Source organism: Gymnodraco acuticeps, unplaced genomic scaffold (genome assembly GCF_902827175.1).
Source record: "Gymnodraco acuticeps unplaced genomic scaffold, fGymAcu1.1, whole genome shotgun sequence".
NCBI classification, from domain to species: domain Eukaryota; kingdom Metazoa; phylum Chordata; class Actinopteri; order Perciformes; family Bathydraconidae; genus Gymnodraco; species Gymnodraco acuticeps.
The window spans coordinates 384490-405082 of record NW_022990513.1 but is presented as its reverse complement, the minus strand read 5'-3'; the positions used below and the strand labels follow the sequence as shown (position 1 = coordinate 405082).

The 20593-nt window shown below is 45.3% G+C and overlaps 2 protein-coding genes across 6 annotated transcripts in view; both read left to right on the top strand.

Annotated features, from left to right (window-relative positions):
• The window catches only part of wwp2 (WW domain containing E3 ubiquitin protein ligase 2), a 77408-nt gene extending 72193 nt beyond the window's left edge, over positions 1–5215 (top strand). For all 5 annotated transcript variants that reach the window (XM_034227061.1, XM_034227058.1, XM_034227059.1 and 2 more), the window contains 7 exons: positions 563–696; positions 1664–1804; positions 1910–2030; positions 2545–2649; positions 3071–3167; positions 3587–3659; positions 4379–5215. In XM_034227061.1, the coding sequence (XP_034082952.1) occupies positions 563–696; positions 1664–1804; positions 1910–2030; positions 2545–2649; positions 3071–3167; positions 3587–3659; positions 4379–4478 (771 nt within the window). In that variant the 3' untranslated portion in view covers positions 4479–5215. The remainder of the gene's footprint in view (positions 1–562; positions 697–1663; positions 1805–1909; positions 2031–2544; positions 2650–3070; positions 3168–3586; positions 3660–4378) is intronic.
• A 1043-nt stretch (positions 5216–6258) lies between these two features.
• Positions 6259–20593, top strand: part of adat1 (adenosine deaminase tRNA specific 1) — a gene marked incomplete in the record, with an annotated part of 18131 nt that continues 3796 nt past the window's right edge. The window contains 4 exon segments of the mRNA XM_034227070.1: positions 6259–6596; positions 8430–8498; positions 20000–20054; positions 20247–20377. Of these exon segments, the coding sequence (XP_034082961.1) occupies positions 6413–6596; positions 8430–8498; positions 20000–20054; positions 20247–20377 (439 nt within the window).

Genomic DNA, 20593 nt, shown 5'->3' with positions numbered 1-20593 from the left:
GTGTGTGTGTGTGTGTGTGTGTGTGTGTGTGTGTGTGTGTGTGGTGTGTGTGTGTGTGTGTGTGTGTGTGTGTGTGTGTGTGTGTGTGTGTGTGTGTGTGTGTGTGTGTGTGTTGTGTGTGTGTGTGTGTGTGTGTGTGTGTGTGTGTGTGTGTGTGTGTGTGTGTGTGTGTGTGTGTGTGTGTGTGTGTGTGTGTGTGTGTGTGTGTGTGTGTGTGTGTGTGTGTGATAAAAAGCCCATTCCTGTTTCCTGTGAGGTGACTGGCTGTTAAAACCTTTTCAACACTGGAATGGGCACGAAAACAACCCCCAGTGAGTCATCAGCACAGGCGGAGCAACTGAAACACTTTTATCATTTGTCAAGAAGAAATCTGAACCATATGTCACCATACAATAACACTATAGTATTACACAAGTGGCCAAATACTCCCCCCACTCTTCGACTTCACTAGATCCAGGGAGTCAAACCTGCCATACATCTCCTCAGGTTGACTGCCCCAACACTGTTGTACTGCATCTCTTAATGAATGTTATCAGGTTGCTAATGTTCTCATCCTCCCCAGGCTTTGTACCACGGGAAGTTCATCGACACCGGCTTCACGCTGCCGTTCTACAAGCGCATGCTGGACAAGAAGCCCACGCTCAAAGACCTGGAGTCCATAGACCCCGAGTTCTTTAACTCCATCATGTGGGTCAAGTAAGTCATGCCGGATGGCTCATCTGTGTGATTTGAAAGTAGAAAGTGGAGGAAAATATTCAGGAAGAATATTTTGTTGTCCTCATTTATTTATTTATTTTATAATTGAAACAAACAGCTGATCTCAGGTATGAAGGTCAATATAGAATCAGTCAATAAAATGTTGAAAAACTGAAATGACGCTTAATATTTACAAACAAATCGACAGGATCACGTATATGATATAAACTCTTACCAAAGTATTTTTTCTTATCATTTGAAGAAATGATTTGGTTGCAGACATACGTATCAAATTAAGATACAGTTAAAACTAAAATACATTAAATAGTTAAATAATCCACAAATCAGAAAAATAAAACAGATTTGTTTTTAAAGTATAGGATAAAGCTTACAAATAACAAATACATCATTAATACTCATACCTATATTCATAAAGCGACCACAGGATCATTATTCACGTTTTGTGTTCTGTAACTTAATATTTTTCCCATTAATCGTCAAAACATTGCTTCATTTATTATCCTTACATTTCATTTAGCAGATGTTTCCATGTATTATCTTATAACCAGTTCCTTGTCATTTGTTTAATAATTGCAGCTCTTATAAAGTAAGAAAGATACGTTTTATAATATTTCTTCTTTTTGATTTCATCTGGTGTTTTTTCAAGTAATAATAAAATAGGTTCTTATTTAGAGAAATACTGAATAGTTTCTCAGAAGCTCCTCATAGCTTTACATGACCAAAATACATGACTATGGTTTGCTTTCTGTTCACAGCATTCTCTCCAGCATTTTGAAGTCATTTTGAATTTGTGGTGTCTAAAAATAGCACATTAGAATGTTCCATGTGTAAAAGCATGTTTATAAAGGTCCCTGAACCTGGAGAAGTGAACATACCACAGGAAGCGTAGCAGCTGACTTCCTGCAGGAAGCAAACCCTGCTGTAAGTTGTCTCTGTGTGTTTCCAGAAACAACAACCTGGAGGAGTGTGGAGTGGAGCTTTACTTTGCACAGGACATGGAGATCCTGGGGAAGGTGTCCACCCACCAGCTGAAAGACGACGGAGAGAACGAGCTGGTGACGGAGGAGAACAAGGAGGAGTACATCAAGTGGGTGAACAGAGGCAGTAGCAGCCGCTGCCACAGACACACAGATCAGACATGCTAACCATCAATTAGTTCAGCGTTAACACAAGGGTTATCTTTTTCCCTCAGCCTGCTGACAGACTGGAGGTTCACCCGGGGGGTGGAGGAGCAGACCAAGGCCTTCCTGGATGGCTTCAATGAAGTGGTTCCTCTGGAGTGGCTGCGCTACTTCGACGAGAAGGAGCTGGAGGTGAGGAGGAGCACCAGCGTATGGAGCATGGAAAAAGTCCTTTTAAAGTCAGAAGAGGAGTAATGAATGAAAGGATTTAGAACACACTCAAATCTAAAGTCATTATTACTTATTGGTTGATTTTCAGCATATTTCCTCTCATATTAAATACACTTAAATGAAAGATAATGGACTATTTATCTTCTGTATGTCATACAAACAGATGCAGTACAATCTGATTATAAAAGTCATTGGAACATAGCAAACATAGACACATAAATAAACTGAGTGAGGTAAAAAATAGGAAAGGCTTCTATAAAAAAGTAATTTTGTAAAAAAATAACTACTTGGTTACTTATCAAGAGTTTGGAGTTATGTGAACTAAAAGCAGCATCCGCATTAGTGATGGGGTGAGAGAGGAAGAGGGGGAAATGATCATTCATTCTATACTGACTGTCCTGATGGAGTGGTGCAGGAATGAGTCAGCGTTGTACCTCTGGTAGTCGCAGTCATTGAAGTGTCCTGGTTGTTGCAGCTGATGCTGTGTGGGATGCAGGAGATAGACATGGCCGACTGGCAGAAGAACACCATCTACAGACACTACACCAAGAACAGCAAGCAGATCCACTGGTTCTGGCAGGTACGGACACACACACACACACACACACACACACACACAACACAACACACACACACACACACACACACACACACACACACAACCACAACACACACACACACACACACAAACACACACACAACACACACACACACACACACACACACACACACACGCACACACATACGCACACACACACACACACACACACACACACACACACACACACACACACACGCACACGCACACACATACGCACACACACACACACACACACACACACATACGCACACACACACACATACACACATACACACATACACACATACACACACACACACACACGCACACACACGCACACGCACACACACGCACACGCACACACACACACACACTGTGTTGCATGGTGTGTTCAGTGATTGATGGAGGTGTGTTTCTGCAGGTGGTGAAAGAGATGGACAACGAGAAGAGAATCCGTCTGCTGCAGTTTGTGACGGGAACGTGCAGACTGCCTGTCGGAGGCTTCACTGAGCTCATAGGTACACACACACTCCCCACTCCCCTCACTGTTAGGTTTGACATGTTGCGTATCCCAGCCTTCCAATTATTGATACTATGCAAAGTTTCCTTAGTGGCATCCTCAGTCAGGGCAACAGAACAACTGGAATGAACAGGAGGAGGAAACGAGTATCTCTGTTCAAAAGAGAGGACTTGTTGTACTGATGAAGTTAGAACTATGGAAGTTCATTATATTCAAATGTAGTGTTTGAGCAGTTTTACTAGACCACAGGAAATTCAACAACTTTAAATATGATTTGAATCCTGGCTTTTATATAATAATGTCCCTTATAAGAATGTATGGTAAGCATTAGAACAAGTGAAATTGTTTTGTAAGGCCATTATAATAAAAAGAAATTCAAGCTTAAATTCATTGAAATCACTTTTTTCCTTTGAGCAGGAAGTAACGGTCCCCAGAAGTTCTGCATAGACAAGGTGGGGAAGGAGACTTGGCTTCCAAGAAGTCACACATGGTGAGTTTATCCTTTAGGAAATGTTCTTGAAGACAATAGGAAGATTCAGATACAATGAACGGGCAGCTTTAAGATTATCTCTGTTTTTTCCAATGATGTGCTGCATCTATTCCTGTGGATTCCTTTTGTGAAGGAAGGTCCCATATTTACATTTCTTAAATACTCATTTAGGTCTAGGTGCTTTTTAAAAGACTGTTAAAGTATCAAAGCGCTCCATCTACAGAGAGATGCACACGGTGTACATTGAGAAAGTGCTTCAAACGGGCCAGGACTACCTTCAGGTTGGGAGCTACCTCTTCATAACCAACACTGTTCAAAGACTACTTTTAGGCATTTCAACTTGTTCTATAAAACACACAGAACTAATCACCTGAAAATGAGCATAGTATAAATGTTTAACTCTGTATCCAACAATTACAATTAATGTATAAGGAGTTAATTTCAGGATTAAAATAAAGATGATCAAATAAAAAGGGTCTATAAATTGTATAAAAACTGGTTTGATTTCATGAAAAAGTCTCTTGAATTCAGAAGTCTCTTAGCCCTCCTTCTGAATCAGGTCACTTAATGAGACGTCCACAGTTAGGACAGAATAAGGGGACAGGGACACATCTTGTAATGTGGAACCATTCATCTGGAGAACAGTTGACTGTAGATTCAGTATTTCACCGATATCACCGTGTATGGACATGAAGACTAAACCTCTGTCTGCTCCTCAGCTTCAACCGTCTGGACCTGCCGCCCTACAGGAGCCTGGAGCAGCTCCGCGAGAAACTCCTGTTCGCCATCGAGGAGACGGAGGGCTTTGGACAGGAGTGACGCAGGAAACAAACACATTTAAAGAAGGACAGTCCATTCAATGGGATCGTTGTTTTGTCATTAATATTATTACTTTGCATTTGTTAATCACCGGGCTGAGAAATCGTGTGTGTGTGTGTGTGTGTGTGTGTGTGTGTGTGTGTGTGTGTGTGTGTGTGTGTGTGTGTGTGTGTGTGTGTGTGTGTGTGTGTGGTGTGTGTGTGTGTGTGTGTGTGTGTGTGTGTGTGTGTGTGTGTGTGTGTGTGTGTGTGTGTGTGTGTGTGTGTGTGTGTGTGTGTGTGTGTGTGTCTCACATTAATGCCATTGTGTATATGCATATAATGGTGTGAATGTATGAGGGTTTGACAGGAGGGCGCATACAGAGAATTATATTTGACTAGTCTCACCCATCACACTCACCTCTACTCACTGCTTAGAAACGCACCAAAAACAGATTCAGAGACTCACTACAACACAGCAGCTCCCCCCTAATGCAGTATAACATATCTACCAGAGAGAATTACCTTTTTTAACATTTGAATGAGACGAGAGAGACAACAGAGTGAGAGAGAGAGGCAGTGAATGAGTGCATGTGTGTGTCTGTACACGAGACAGAGCCGTTATCATGAACTAGTGCTGCTCTGTCCCAGAGGCTTCAGAGAAGAGTTGTGATTTCATTTCTATTTTTCTGTTATTACTTGTGAAATTCAGCGTTTTCCCTCTGTACATAATTCAAATAAATCAGATTTAAATCTTGAGCTGTGTTCATGCTTTCTTTGGAGAGACATTTTGTCATGATAAGTAGGAGCTCTACACTCACTGGCCACTTCATTAGTTACAGCTGGCTGGTACCGGGTTGGACCCCTTTTGTCTTCAGAACTGCCTTAATTCTTCGTGGCATAGACTCAACAAGGTGCTGGAAACTTCCCTTAGAGATTGACAATTCTGCTGTTACAATTGTTGATAAAAAAACATTAAATAAGATGAGAACAAATGAAGGATCTTTTTATTGTCTATCAATTTTTATTATTCATTAAATGCCATTAGGTAATTTTCTTCCAAAGTTGAGAGCGACAGTTGAAAGGTCCTAGAGAAAGGAAAGGACTGATAGTGGTTAGAAGTATTGAAGGAACTTAAAAAGTTCAAATCTGCAGCTCAATGGTGGAGTTCTCCCTGCATGTGGTCAGCAGCTCAAAGCCATCCTGGAGAGCACAGAGAAGCTGCCTCTGACAGAGGGAGAGTACTAGGAACTACATCTTCCGCCAGTGTCGACTTAGTTTGTCCGCAGAAGAAATGACGGCAGTTTGGAGCAAATTCAGTTTCTACTTTTGCGTAAGAGATGTGAGACAGAGTATGATCCAGGAGCACAAAGAGCCTCCGTGTTCTCAGGCTGAGCTGCAGCCAGACAGCACAAACATAGAGTTAGGAGGTGCTGCTGAGGCAATCCAGATCTGCTCTTGCTGCAGGTAATAAGCAGGCAATGTGTTACACACACTCTATTCCAACATTTGAAACGTGTGCATTTGTGCTCTTTACCATTCATCATATCCAAAATTCATCTATTTTGGTATTGTACATTAAAAACCTCATTAATTATGCATATAGTAAATTAAATGATCTGTATTTATTTCACACAAGGAGGTACAAGGGTACAATACAATAATGGTACAAGGTTTTCTATAATATTTTGCTCTTAAAATAATTACTACCGTAATTGTTTTTGCTTCCTGTACTACATGGACACTTCTACTGTTTTCTAGTAATACCCTGCTGATAGCTCCTGTAATTAGATGTTCGGGCTCCAATAGTGAAGGACATTTATTTTGAAATCATTCGCCGGCTCGGCCCGGAAGTGACCTCTGCGTTTTCTCGAGATCTCGAGACTGTTAGATATTGTTCATGTGCGACCGTGACTTCTTAAATTACATTTCACTTATACATACATTATAACACTAATGCCTGTGTGCCCCCGCTCACACGCCCCGGCCCGGGTTAACATGGTGGACCCGGATGAAATCGCCAAGTTGTGCTACGAGCGTTTCCAACAGCTGCCCCGGAGAGGGAAGCCTGAGCCGGGCAGAGAGTGGACCCTGCTGGCCGCGGTGCTCAGAATCACCCGGAGGGCTAACTCTGACACAGGTTGGACAACATACAACCATATTTCATGTTCTCTTCGTGTCAAGCCTGCTCTGTAACCGGAGGGAAACCAGCCTTTTCCTTCCAAACTTAACATCGACTTGCGTTTCGTCAATGCAACGCGAGAACGTTGACGTACGGCTGACGGCATGACGGCTGTACAGCCAGCCGGTACCATGACCTGCACTCAACATATGTAAAGCTACTAAAGATATTAAATAAACACAATTTACCTTTGAATTGTAGTGAGGTAGAAGTACAAAGTAGCAAAAAATGTAAATACTCAAGTAAAGTAGAAGCACCTCAACATTGTGCTTTAGTGCAGTACTTGAGTACTTAGTGACTTCCCACCTCTGATTAGATGCAAAATGTACTTTGCATCTAATTATACTATTTATCCAAAGTGGCCATTTTCTGAATAATATATATTATATCATTGGTTTATAATAAGTGATGCATTAATGTCATTTTAAGTTGCAGCTGAAGGATGAGATAACATGAACAACTGTTTATACTGCTAGATATCTCCATCCATAACAGTTCATCAAAGTGTATCAGTTAATTTACTCTTTATTTTTATTCATATTATAAACCTGCAAAAGTAACTAGTAACATATGTTGTGAAATAATTGTAGGAGAGTACAATATTTTTCAAAAATGTTTTGGGGTAGAAGTAGGGATCATAGACTGTATATATAAAGGTAGGGATGCACGATATTGGTTTTTTTAAACCGATACCGATAACTTCCTGCTTCTCAAGACCGATACCGATAACCGATAATAAAAAAAATGTTACGCCACTAATTATTTTAACGCAATTAACGCATGTGTATTTTTTTTCCTCGGCCACCCCGTAGTTTCAGAGCGCATCGAGTTTAAAATACCATCTACAAGCTGATGCTGACAGCCCCGCTCCTGTCGCCCGCTTGTGGCAGACCACACTTCCACGCTCACCGGCAGGCACCGACTGGCCATCTGGAGGACCGGGAGGGTGTGTGTATGTGTGGCCCGAGCGAGCGAGAGAGAAACCTTACGTGCATTGTTGTTGTTAGCATCTGGTGCTAGCTAGCTGCGCTAACGGATATACGGAGCTGTTTAAATGAAAACAGAGGAGCGACATTTCGCCACAACTGCGCCGAGCACTTGACTTTATGCAGGAAGCCAGACAGTGGGACATTGTACGAAAAGTCAGCACACTCAGCACGGATAGTGCGCAACATGATTGCAGCTCCGGTTCGAGCATATGCCTTGAGTTGCACATAGATCCAACGCCCATACCACCGACGACATGTTTGTTTACTGTCCTGGCTTCACGAGTTAGGGAGCGCTGGATTTGTGAAAAACTCCCCTCTTCCTAAACCACTAATACCACAGTACTGGTAAAACGGGAGGAGCCGAGTGAAAAACAAGCGCCCCTCATCCCAATCCACCCACACCGCAGTATTTTTTTCTTTTTTTTTACCCAAAAAAATATATTGTATATTATCGGGGCTATTAATACTGGTATCGAATTTATCGGGATGACGTCATAATTCCTAATATCGGACCGATAATTATCGGGCCGATAATTATCGTGCATCCCTAGGTAGAAGTATAAATTAGCAGACAATGAAAATAAATGTAATTACTTTCCATCACTTCTGAAGCATGTACGTAATAAATATACTCAAAGCAATATCATTGTCCCTTTTATATCCAGAACACACTGCACAGGAACATGACTACATGAACAATATGTTTTGCCTATCATTTAGAGAACATATTTTAAAAAGGATATAAGAATGTGAAGCATGTGTACGGACTAAATATGTGATCAAAGTCTTTTTTCTCCAACAGTTGAGAAGGAGGTTGTTTCCCTGGGAACGGGGACCAAATGTATCGGACAGACAGCCATGAGTCCCTCTGGTATGTCCTCCTGTTGCTGTGACCTTTGTGTCTTTTGTATGTGTTTAGTACAGAGAGTTTATTTTGGCAGGACAAATATGGGGGTTATTCCCTATCTTTATTCAAGAGTGTGGTCTTTACATTTGAGAGCATACTTTATGTATTTCTTTCCCTCAAACCCTGTCCTTGCACTCAAATAGTGCCTGATTGTGCTTAGATATGCTATGCTGCTGCTCAAACTGTACGCTTGCACTCAGATATGTTGCTGCTTACAGATTTCCTGTGTTCCAGCTTAAAACCTTCTCCTCGCACTCAGGCTGTTTCTGTGCGCTCGTGAAATGTCTGCTCTCAGATCTATTTCGTATATGGCTTCGCCCTCTAAGGCTATCGCTATTGGGTAATCCCCCTGCGCCCCCGCGCAGCACTGAAAACTTGTAGTCCACGCCCACCCGCAAGGTGGGCCCCACCCTCGGACCTCCTTCCGGTATAAATAGGAAGGAGGCCCGGCAATCTGCTCCCTCTTTTCTTCAGCAAACCAGCACAGTTACTGAAGCACAGCAATTGAGAATCATCATGAGCAACAACTGCGTCCGCGATTGTCCCTCATGTGGCTCTGGGGTTCATAATGAGTTATGACCAGCAGAGATAAAAGCAGTATGCGAATCCTGCCTGGGGTCAGAGCACGCATACGCGGCTCTAAACCAGCAGGTAGCATGCACACACTGCGCCCGTCTCTCCTCGGGCGACAGGAAGCGGAGAGCGGACGCTCTTGCGGCTGCGGCCGAGGACGACGATTGGCCCGTCAGGCTTACGAGCCGCGGACGGGGCCTCGGGTCCCTGGGGCCGAGTGCCAGGCAGGAGTCCGAAGAAAACCAACTCCTGCCCCGCCTCCCTCCACGGTTCACCGTTCGGTTCTCCCCTCCCTCCTCTCCCCCGGACGGGGGAGACAGAGTCGGAGCAGGGTGCCAGCTTGGCGGCCGAACATGCTTTCCCCCTCTCCGTCACCACAGCACAGCGGCGAATAACATCGCGCTGCTCTCCAACTCGGTGGTGACACTATAGAGCGGTCCACCACCGAGGCAGAGGAAATCAGCAAGGCGGCCAGCAAGGCGGCCAGCACGGCGCTCATTCTGTGCGCGTCCGTCGCTGTCTCCCAGGTGAGGATTTCCGCGTGGGTGACACAGATCCAGCGCCACCTCTGGCGGAAGCAGGCGTCTGTTACGGAGACGGCCAGAAAAGTGCTACTGGACGCTCCAATCAGCCCGGACGGGCTGTTCGGACCCCCGTCACCCCAGAGACAGGGTCTCCCGGCGGCGAGTCAAAGGGGAGTGAGGCTCCCCCACTCCTGGTCTGCTCCGCGAGAGCCTCCGAGGAAGCAGAGCCGGTAATTAAGCCAGCTGCCACTAATCTGTTGATTAAGTAGACAGCAGGGCTCCCTGCAGAAGCCTGCTGGTTTTAACCAAGCGGCAAACTGTGTGGTAGAGCCGGGAAGCCAATACGGAAGTGCCACACACTGCAGTTCATATATTGGCCGATAGGCGATGGCTGCAGAAAGGAGCAATTTCCATAGACCCCCATGTTAAAATGCCCAACTTTACAGCAGAAAAAAACATGTTTCTACCCCTGGCTCCATACATTTTATTATCGATATAGTTAGATTCCACCTTCATGATTATGGATCTGTGAGTGAATTGTTTTCTAACGCGACCCTTTTATTTATATTAGGTCTTAAAGTTTGTGCATCAATTAGGGCGTGGTCACATTGAGTGACGGCTCTGTGAATTGACTGCCACTGTTAGCTTCTTGTCTCTCTGCTACCTGCTCCGTGAAGCTAGCTACAGGGACTCTGCCTGCTCAGCTCATCCAGGAAACACAACTTGTAGCCGGCCGTGGTTGTTTGTTCTTCATGCTTATATATCGGACTGTTGTGACTCGCTCTGCGGTTAAAACAGATGGTGCATGAATGCGGTAAGTGACATTTGAGTGCTTTATTTATGTGTTAATGATTTTAATCAGCTACGTAATGAATGGTAAGGCTTGGGTTAGCATGTAAGCTAGTGGTAGCTACATCGGTGCTAACGATGCTAATCGTAGCCTCCAAGTTAAAATCATAGACTGTATATATAAAGGTTAAAACGAAATAGACAAGTGTTAAGCGTTAAGTGGGATAATACTGTTGAACAAACGGCTTCTGTTTGAGGTTGATAAAATAAGGTTACATCCTTGTAACTTAGAGATATTTTATTATGTAGGTAGGAACTGTATGCATCTAAGGTTAATTTAAATTGGCTATGCTCAAGTATGTAGACAAGCTAATGTCGAAGTAGTGTATGTGAAATCAACCTCACAATAAGATGTGTGTATATTACAATTATTAATGTCATATTTCAAGATGATTACTTAGATATTACAATATGGTTGGTTGAGCTGGAGTTCATTATCGAGCTTACACGTTAACGTCACAGTCATCTGAAGAACAAACCCAAACCTTGTTGTTTTTATTAATTGCATTACCAAATGGGTATCAAATAAACAACAGTAAGCATTGGTAACACAACTTCCAAAGTTACAGTAAAATAAAAAGGACCCTGACTCGGACAATACACAATCCAACATGTTCAACAGAAGATAATCAGTTATATTGTTTGTACACATGGTACTTTACATATATATCTGTTTGTTTAAAGTGTCCAGGTGATGCAGACAGGCTGGACCAGAGAGTGAGAGACAGAACTGGACTCCTCACAGCAGTGAACCTCAGCTCAGGTACAAAGACTCTATTTTTCATACTGTACAAAGAATCAAGAAAGATATTGGTTTAAATGAATGAAGTATTGACTTGAATACACTGATATACATTCCATTAAACAATACTAAATACTAGATCACCTACACATCAGTGAAGTTGAGGGGTTTTTCCATGCAAAAAGTTACATTTAGATGTTATTGTTAACAAGCAATATGACTTTGTCAGCTTTCTAATTTAATGTATTGAAGGCAAAGATATTTAACACATAGTGAGAACTGCTACTATTTATCTCTCAATATTGTCTGTAAAAAACGTGGTAAAAGTTATTCTTTCAGTGAGACAACAGAGCAAGCTTCTACAGTTGCACTACGTTTTGATAACAGTTAAATATTATTTTGATAATAACATATATTTCAATGTTGATGAGCTTCACACTGTTCATTCATAATCTGATTGTCTTTGTAGCTCATTGTTGAAATAAAAAAAAAAATACAATTACAAATAATTATATCTACAGCCCCTAAACACACAAACACACCGCTTTCATAAATAACACACTTGTTCTGCAATAATATGTTTTATGTTTCCTGTCATTTTTGTTAGGAAAGGACATGCCTGAAAGACAGGACATTGTCTCCTTCTCTGAGGGTCAAGAAGAACATCCAAGAGGAACATTAAAAGCTGATGTTATGAGATTTTAAGACCAGTACAGGACATTCACTAAGAAACTACTTTTATTGTAAAAACAGTCAGCTGATCGAATGCAGCTATTTCCACATTTACACTCCATCAGCTGATTATTTCTATTTGCCTCACTTTATGAGCTTCACATCACCTGTGCCTTGTACCGCAGAGTTTGCAACGTCACAAATAAATGGGGCCAATCTTCAGTCAGATGTGAATGTGTAATCTAACATTTTCAGTAAGATTAATGGACAAAAGGAGTGCAAATAAAATTTATTGAAATGTGAACCAAAAGTTAATCAAATGTTTTAAATAAAAAGCACATATGGACAGAAGGTGTAAACCTATTAAATGTATAAGTAAACACATTTAGTCAAATAAAGTGACAGACTAGGCCTGTGCAGTTGGTATCAGCTTTGCCCAGCATGGGCTCCTTCATCAGGCCTGGTCCTCCTCGCAGAGGAAAGACCCTCATTCCTCTCCAAACCAACAGACTGGACGTCCATCACACGGAGGTTTCTCCCTGAAGTCTCTGCAGCTCTCTGGACACCACGCTGTCTCAATCCGTCCACACTGAATATGAGAGGGGGAAAATGAAAATAATAAATGCTTTAGACAATAAGAAACATAAAGTTGACTGTTGAGTTGCTCAGTTTTTTTAGATTGTCAATACTATTACTGTATAACTAATATCTCAGGTTAAGAGGCACATTCAAATAAAGATTGGTCTTTAAATACATTTTGTCTTTTGAATTGTTTGTCTAAAGTCAAGGATCTAGAACTGGTACTTAGTTTTAATGATACAGTCTGGTTATTATGCTGTTTGGAGGAGGCCTCACAGGTAAGAGCACTAACTAGCTACCATCACATGTACCTTAGCTTGACTTAAATGTATTAAACGTATAGTTAAGTGATATAAAAATATAAATAACTAATGTCATGCAAACATATTAATATTTGCTTGATTCCAGTGTTGAATTTAGCACAATTGCATACAAACGTTAAGGGGTTTTAAGATTCTGAAGTATTATGCTAAAAACTCAATAACTTAGATTATTATGTATAGTTTTGCTGAATAGTTTCATGTCCGCTTACCTTAGAAACGTAAAATGCGACGGCAACGTGCAGATGGGGAGCATGTTAGCTTAGCTTGGTAGCTTCAGCTAGCTCTGGAACTTCCAGCTCGGAGGCAGCAGGTCCCGCCTCGGCTCCGCCTCTTTGCCCTTATTTGGAGCAGGCTGGAGAAGGCGGGAGTTGAACTCTGACGTCACTGTTGAGCCGTTAGTGGCCGACTCCGCCTACTAAGGGCTTCACGGCAACTCTGCAGAATCCTATGGGTGACGTCACGGACCCTACGTCCATTTATATATACAGTCTATGGTTTTAACCTATCGGTTAATAACCTGCAGAGCTCGCGGCATTCCTCTGTCCGAGATACGCCTCCTACACACGGCCATAATAACCCATGAGCGCCGTTATAACGCCTCATGTGGACAGCACTGCACACACCTCCACTCATCCCCTGAGCGTGTACACGCCTCATGATGACAGCCGGAGTGAAACGCAGCGTGTGGAGGCTTCCTCGCAGCCCTTTCGCCTCACGGGCAGCGGCGGCGAGGGCAATGGCGTGGCTCGTCACCATGACGACCATTACAGGCTGAGTGCCCCCAGCGGCAGCGCCCGCAGCGCCACGGCGTCAGCGCTCGCTGCAGAAGCCTGCCGGTTTTGACCTATCGGTTAATAACCTGCAGAGCTCGCGGCATTCCTCTGTCGGAGATACGCCTCCTACACACGGTCATAATAAACCCATGAGCGCCGTTATAACGCCTCGTGTGGACAGCACTGCACACACCTCCATTCATCCCCTGAGCGTGTACTCATGATGAGAGCCGGAGTGAGACGCAGCGTGTGGAGGCCTCCGCGCAGCCTTTCGGTCCAAGCACACCTTGGGTTGCCTCACGGGCAGCGCAGGAATGCATACTTCCACGTACCCATCATCCCGAAACACAGGAAATAGCGTTTGGATATTTCCTGGCTCCTCGCATTTTTATGTAGAGAAGGCTGGAGCCACTACACAGAGGAGGGATGAGAGTGTGGTTTCATCTGGACGACCTGCTATTTGCTGGCTCGCTCCAGGGAGGAAGTCGCTTTACAGACGGTACATTCGTGTCGCATCTGTCAAAGCCTGGGTTTCATAATAAATTGGAAGAAGAGCTGTCCTCTTCCCTCTCAGACAATCGTTTATCTGATAGTGGAATTAAACTCAGCCAGCAGAGCGCGGCTCTCGCGGCAGTGAGTGGAGAAACTGACAGCTCTCCTCTGGCGTGTCACAAACCTGCACAGCCCTATCCGTGACGCAGCTGCTCGGCGTTGGCGTCAGCTGGTCACATGGGGATCCCCCTGGGTCTCCCCCACAGGTGGAGTCTCCAGAGGTGGTTCATTCGCTGCAGAAGCCTGCTGTTTTAACCTATTGGTTTATAAACTGCAGAGCTCGCGGCATTCCTCTGTCCCAGATATGCCTCCTACACACGGTCATAATAAATCTACGAGCACCGTTATAACGCCTCGTGTGGACAGCATGCACACACCACTACTCATCCCCTGGGCGTGTACACGCCTAATGATGAGAGCCAGAGTGAAATGCAGCGTGTGGAGATTCCCTCGCAGCCCTTTCGCCACAAGAAGCGCGAGCGGCGAGGGCGTGGCTCGTCACCATGACGACCATTACAGCATATCTCAGAGAAGCCTCTCCACCCGCAGTTCCATGGGATACAAGAAACACTCCTGTCATCCCAGGAACAGTGTATTGCGCTCCAATCCGAGCTGCTGGAACTCCTGTTGAAAGAGGATATTTCCAGGGTTCCTCAAAGGGAGGAAAATCAGGGGTTTTCACTCCCGTTATTTTTCTAATCCCGAAAAAGACTGGGGGAATGAGACATCCTCGATCTGTCAGTATTCCACATGCTGACGATCAAACAGGTGCTGGAATGTGTTCACCAGGATGACTGGTTCACTTCCACCTGAAGGATGCATACTTCCACACCCATCATCCCGAAACACAGGAAATTCCTGCGTTTTCCATTTCAGGGAATATCAGACCAGACAATCGTCTGCCGTTCGGATATTTCCTGGCTCCTCCCATTTTTGGGTCGAGAAGGCTGGAGCCGCAACACAGAGGAGGGATGAGAGGGTGGTTTCCTCTGGATGACCTGCTATTTGCTGGCTCGCTCCAGGGAGGAAGTCGCTTTACAGACGGTACATCTCGTATCGCATCTGTCAAAGCCTGGGTTTCATAATAAATTGGAAGAAGAGCTGTCCTCTTCCCTCTCAGACAAACGTTTATCTGGGAGTGGAATTAAACTCAGCCAGCAGGAGAGCGCGGCTCTCGCGGCAGCGAGTGGAGGAACTGACAGCTCTCCTCCGGCATGTCACAACCCAGGCCCAATCCCAAACCACTCCTTCGACCCTACCCCTCCGTGATGGAGTGAACTCCGTCTGTAGCCACACTCGCAGCTCAACGAGGCTCCCTCCTGTCAGATGGAGGGAGTAAATACAGCAGCAAGCTTTGGGACGGCCTCCCCTCTCTCTGGCAGAAACAGGAAATGCCGTAACTGTATGTAACAACGGTTTCAAATCAGCATCTCTTTGACAAAAAGTTTAAATGAATAACTCAAATAAAACTCCAAACATCTTTCATCGTGTTTCAAAGCTCTTTTAGTTTTAAACCTGATGTTTATAAGCTTCTTAGTTTTCGTAATGGTCTGTAAATATACACAACTTTATAATAAAATGCACACATTTACCTTTTTCTAGACTAAACACAGGTTTGATCCTAAGTTAAAAACATATGAGGTTATCATGAGGTTGTTAACATCGCAGTTTATCAGTGGATGTTTGCTGGAACTACTTGTTAACAGCTTGTTTCCTGACGGACACACACAGCGTGACTCCGGTCAGGTAGAGACCGGTCTCAAGTCAGCACCGCTGCAGACTCGCTGGTTGAGGGCTTGATAGCCCACTCCCCCTCCACACTGCTCCACACTCGTTGCTTTGGAACAGACCTCAATATGGCGGACCCTCCGCGTGAACGCGCAAACGGAGGGGTAGGGTGTAGGGGGCGGTTTGGGAATGGTCCCCACCCAGCCCTCTCCGTGACGCAGCTGCTCCGCGTTGGCGTCAGCTGGTCACGTGATGATCCCCTGGGTCTCTTCCAACAGGGGGACACTCCAGAGGTGGTTCATTCGCTGCAGAAGCCTGCTGTTTTAACCTATTGGTTTATAAACTGCAGAGCTCGCGGCATTCCTCTGTCCCAGATATGCCTCCTACACACGGTCATAATAAATCCACGAGCACCGTTATAACGCCTCGTGTGGACAGCACTGCACACACCTCTCATCCTCTGGGCGTGTACGCGCCTCATGATGAGAGACGGAGTGAAATGCAGCGTGTGGAAACTCCCTCGCAGCCCTTTTGCCTCACGGGCGGCGGCGATGGCGTGGCTCGTCACCATGACGACCATTACGGCACATCACAGAGAAGCCTCTCCCCCCAGCAGTTCCATGGGATACAAGAAACACTCCTGTCATCCCAGGAACAGTGTCTTGCGCGGTTTTTACTCCCGCTATTTTTCTAAATCTCGGAAAAGAACGGGGGAGTCGCCCCGTTGCTGTACAATCAAACATGTGTTGATTTGCACAGACAACAGGCCACGGCTGTGGAAGCAGCCTACCTCAATCACCAGGGAGGAGTACGATCTGTGCAGCTTCTGAACGCAGCCAGGCGGCTGCTGTTCTGGGCGCGCACACACGTTGCTCTCCATCAGAGCAATGTATATTCCCGGCGAAATTAACAGAGGGGCTCGCAGAGCGCAGCAGCCGTTGTATGCGAGGAGTATGGAGACTCAGACCTGTGTCACGCACACTGGCGCCTCAGTGGAATTTGGCTTTGGTGTTACGCGCACTAAAGCAAAGCCCCATTTGAACCTGATCAGGTTCCCCTTAAACTGTTGTCAGCCAAAGTAGTACTGCTTTTGGCTCTATCAGAGAAAAGGGTGAGGGATTTGTCTGCTCTCTCTGTGGCTCCGTCATGTCTCCGGATCCAAGGAGATGGCAGTTCAGCTGTTTTACGCCCTAACCCGGCTTCATGCCTAAGGTCATCACAACTCTTTTAGGTCAAGAGTGATCACCCTGGCTGGCTTATTCCCCCCTCCTTACAGGTCGGAGGAAGAAGCCACGTCTCATCTCCTCTGTCCTGTGCGCGCGCTGTCCTGCTATGTGGCGCGCACGGCGGCTTGGCGCCGTTCTCAGCGCCTGTTTGTGCACTATAGAGAGCGCTCAATCGGGCAACCTCTGTCTGCACAACGGCTGTCACACTGGCTGTGTGAGGCTGTGTCACAGGCATATGTCTCCTCTGGCGTGGAGCCCCCGGAGAACATCAATACGCACTCCACCAGAGGAATTTCCTCCTCCACGGCGTTGCACGGAGGAATGTCAGTGGAAGATATTTGCACTGCTGCATCTTGATCTTCCCCCTGTTCATTTATTCATTTTTATTTGAGGGATGTCTCCCATTCCTCTCTGACACACCCTGTACTGGGTGTCCTGTCGGAGTGAGTGACGTCAGGGAGCCAGCTGTGCGCCTCTCTCCTGCCTCTCGGCACGTGGAGAGCGGCCCTTTTCCCCTCTTATAGGAGGGATGTTCCTTTTTCCTCTGACACACTTTGTACGGAGTGCCTGGTCAGAGTGAGTGACGTCAGGGATCCAGCTGGGCGCTCTCCTACCTGTCTGACACGCAGAGAGCTGCTGTTCCCCCTCTATGATCGCAGGACAAGGTGGGACCTTCGTGGCCGGTATGTATTGTTCACAGCCTTCACCCCGTCGGGAAGATAGGCATGTTTTGCTATGTTCCAGGGACGGTGATGCGCCATTACGCATGGCACAACAGGCAGGGGGTGTTATTGAGCAGGTGTGTCTGTGCTTCTAGTGCCGGGCGGACCCAGTGGGGCGCAGACTACATCATGCTTCGCCCTTAACCCAATAGCGATAGCCTTAGAGGGCGAAGCCATATACGAAATAGAACTGAGGTTACCTACTGTAACCCAGCTTCTATGAGTAAATGGCGAAGCCCTCTAAGTGCGGGGCCCCACTGGCTGTACGAATAGCTGAAGAAAAGTGATTTTGTATGGGAGCAGATTGCCGGGCCTCCTTCCTATTTATACCGGAAGGAGGCCCGAGGGTGGGGCCCACCTTGCCGGTGGGCGTGGACTACAAGTTTTCAGTGCTGCGCGGGGGCGCAGGGGGATTACCCAATAGCGATAGCCTTAGAGGGCTGCGCCATTTACTCATAGAAGCTGGGGTTACGGCCCGTCCACACTACAGCTTCAAAAAAAGCTTGGAGCTCGGCGTGTCTGAAGCTCGACCAACAACCAATCACATGAATCTCCCGCCCCTGACACACAAGCAGCGGTTTGATTGGCTAGAGCTTGTACTGGCATATGATTTGATTGGCTGACGCTTCCACCGAAAGCTTCAGAAGCTTCAAAAGATGAACATTGCTCAACTTTTGCAGCCTGAAACGCCAGGAAAGCTCTGCTCTGCTTCCATTCAAAGTGAATGGGCAGACGCGTTGGAAACCGTTTTTGAAGCTGTCGAAGCTGTAGTGTGGACGGGCCGTTACAGTAGGTAACCTCAGATTTCTTCTGTGCGCGCTCGGATCTTTTGTGCAACAACCCTGTCAAAATCCCTCAACCAATAGGAGGCCAGGTGTCATTGCGGGTGCGTTCGCTTTACTTATTAGAGCGTCCCGTAAGGGCGGTTACTCTTTGGTTTATAAACTACCGCCCTCCACGGCTTTATAACATAGCATGTACTTCACTTGTTTAATTTACAACTTTTTTTGGGGGGGGGAAGCACAGTTAGTATATATATACCAGCACCTTACATAATAGCTACGTTCCGTGGCGGACTGGGACTAAAAATCAGCCCGGGAATACAATTAAATGGTCCCTCCGTTGCCTTCTGCACAAAACATAGTGCGAGGTGGTTGCTATGCAACAACAATAACAGCTAGCGAACATATTAGGTGCTTTTTTTTCTGGAGATAGGCACTTCTCAATCGACTCCTCCATAGTAAGGCCACCCCGGAGGTCGAAGTTAACCTTAAATGTTTCCATCTTAAGCTTGTTTGTTAGTTAGTTTCGTAACGGACGTAATGTAACAGTTGTACGGTTGTAGCTTTTCTCAGACGCGGAGGGATACTGACTTCTGAAAAGTAATTACAATTATACCCGGGATATACGCTCATTATAATCACGGCTAAGAAACATCAGATTGCTTGACTTGACTTGTCCGTTTTATAAATATATAACTGTGCTTACCCCCCCCCCCCCCCCAAAAAAAGTTGTAAATTAAACAAGTGAAGTACATAAAGCCGTGGAGGGCGGTAGTTTATAAACCATAAGTAAAGCGAACGTACCATAAGTAAAGCGAACGCACTCGCAAGGACACCAGGCCTCTTATTGGTTGAGGGATTTTGACAGGGTTGATGCACCAAAGATCCGAGCGCGCACAGAAGAAATCTGAGAGCAGACATTTCACGAGCGCACAGAAACAGCCTGAGTGCGAGGAGAAGGTTTTAAACTGGAACCCAGGAAATCTGTAAGCAGCAATATATCTGAGTGCAAGCATACAGTTTGAGCAGCAGCAGAGCAGATCTAAGCACAATCAGCCACCATTTGAGTGCGAGGACAGGGTTTGAGGGAAAGAAATACATATTCTGAACGTGAAATCAATAAAGTATGCTCTCAAATCTAAAGACCACGCTCTTGAATAAAGATAGGGAATAACCCCCATAGACAAACAAATAAAGTTGTCACCACAGGATATGTTCTTTATATTTCTTTTTACAATTACCCCTGTTGCAGTCCAAAGTGAGGATTGATTAAAACCTTCACTGAAATCTTGCATTTATCTGTCCTTAGAATAAAACAAATACATTCATGTGGGACATTCATTACAGCATGATGAACAATGAAAACAATCTTTTATCAATTATTTAATTTGAGTTTTCCTTGATTCTGTCTTTTATGTAGGTGAAATACTTAATGACAGCCATGCAGAAGTCATTGCAAGAAGGGGGTGTGTCAGGTGTGTATTTGCTGCAAATGTTCCTCGGTGCTTCATGCTGATGCGTACATACAAACGAGTATATAGACTGCTGTGTGTGTGTGTGTGTGTGTGTGTGGTGTGTGTGTGTGTGTGTGTGTGTGGTGTGTATGTGTGTGTGTGTGTGTGTGTGTGTGTGTGTGTGTGTGTGTGTGTGTGTGTGTGTGTGTTTAGGTACCTGATCCAGGAGCTGCACAGGGCCGTGAGTGGGGGGGGCAGCGCTGTGTTCTGTCAGGCGGAGGAGCAGGGGAAGTGGAGGCTTCATCCTGGAGTGTCCTTCCTCTTCTTCACCAGTCACACTCCCTGTGAGTCCTGCTCGCTCCATGTGGATGAATTGAACCTCAGCAGCTGAGATGTGATGAGAGGAGATGAGAGGAGATGTGATGAGAGGAGATGAGAGGAGATGAGATGAGATGTGAGGAGATGAGATGTGATGAGAGGAGATGAGATGAGATGAGATGTGATGAGATGAGAGGAGATAAGAGTGTGAATGATGAGAGAGATGAGGAGAATGAGATGTG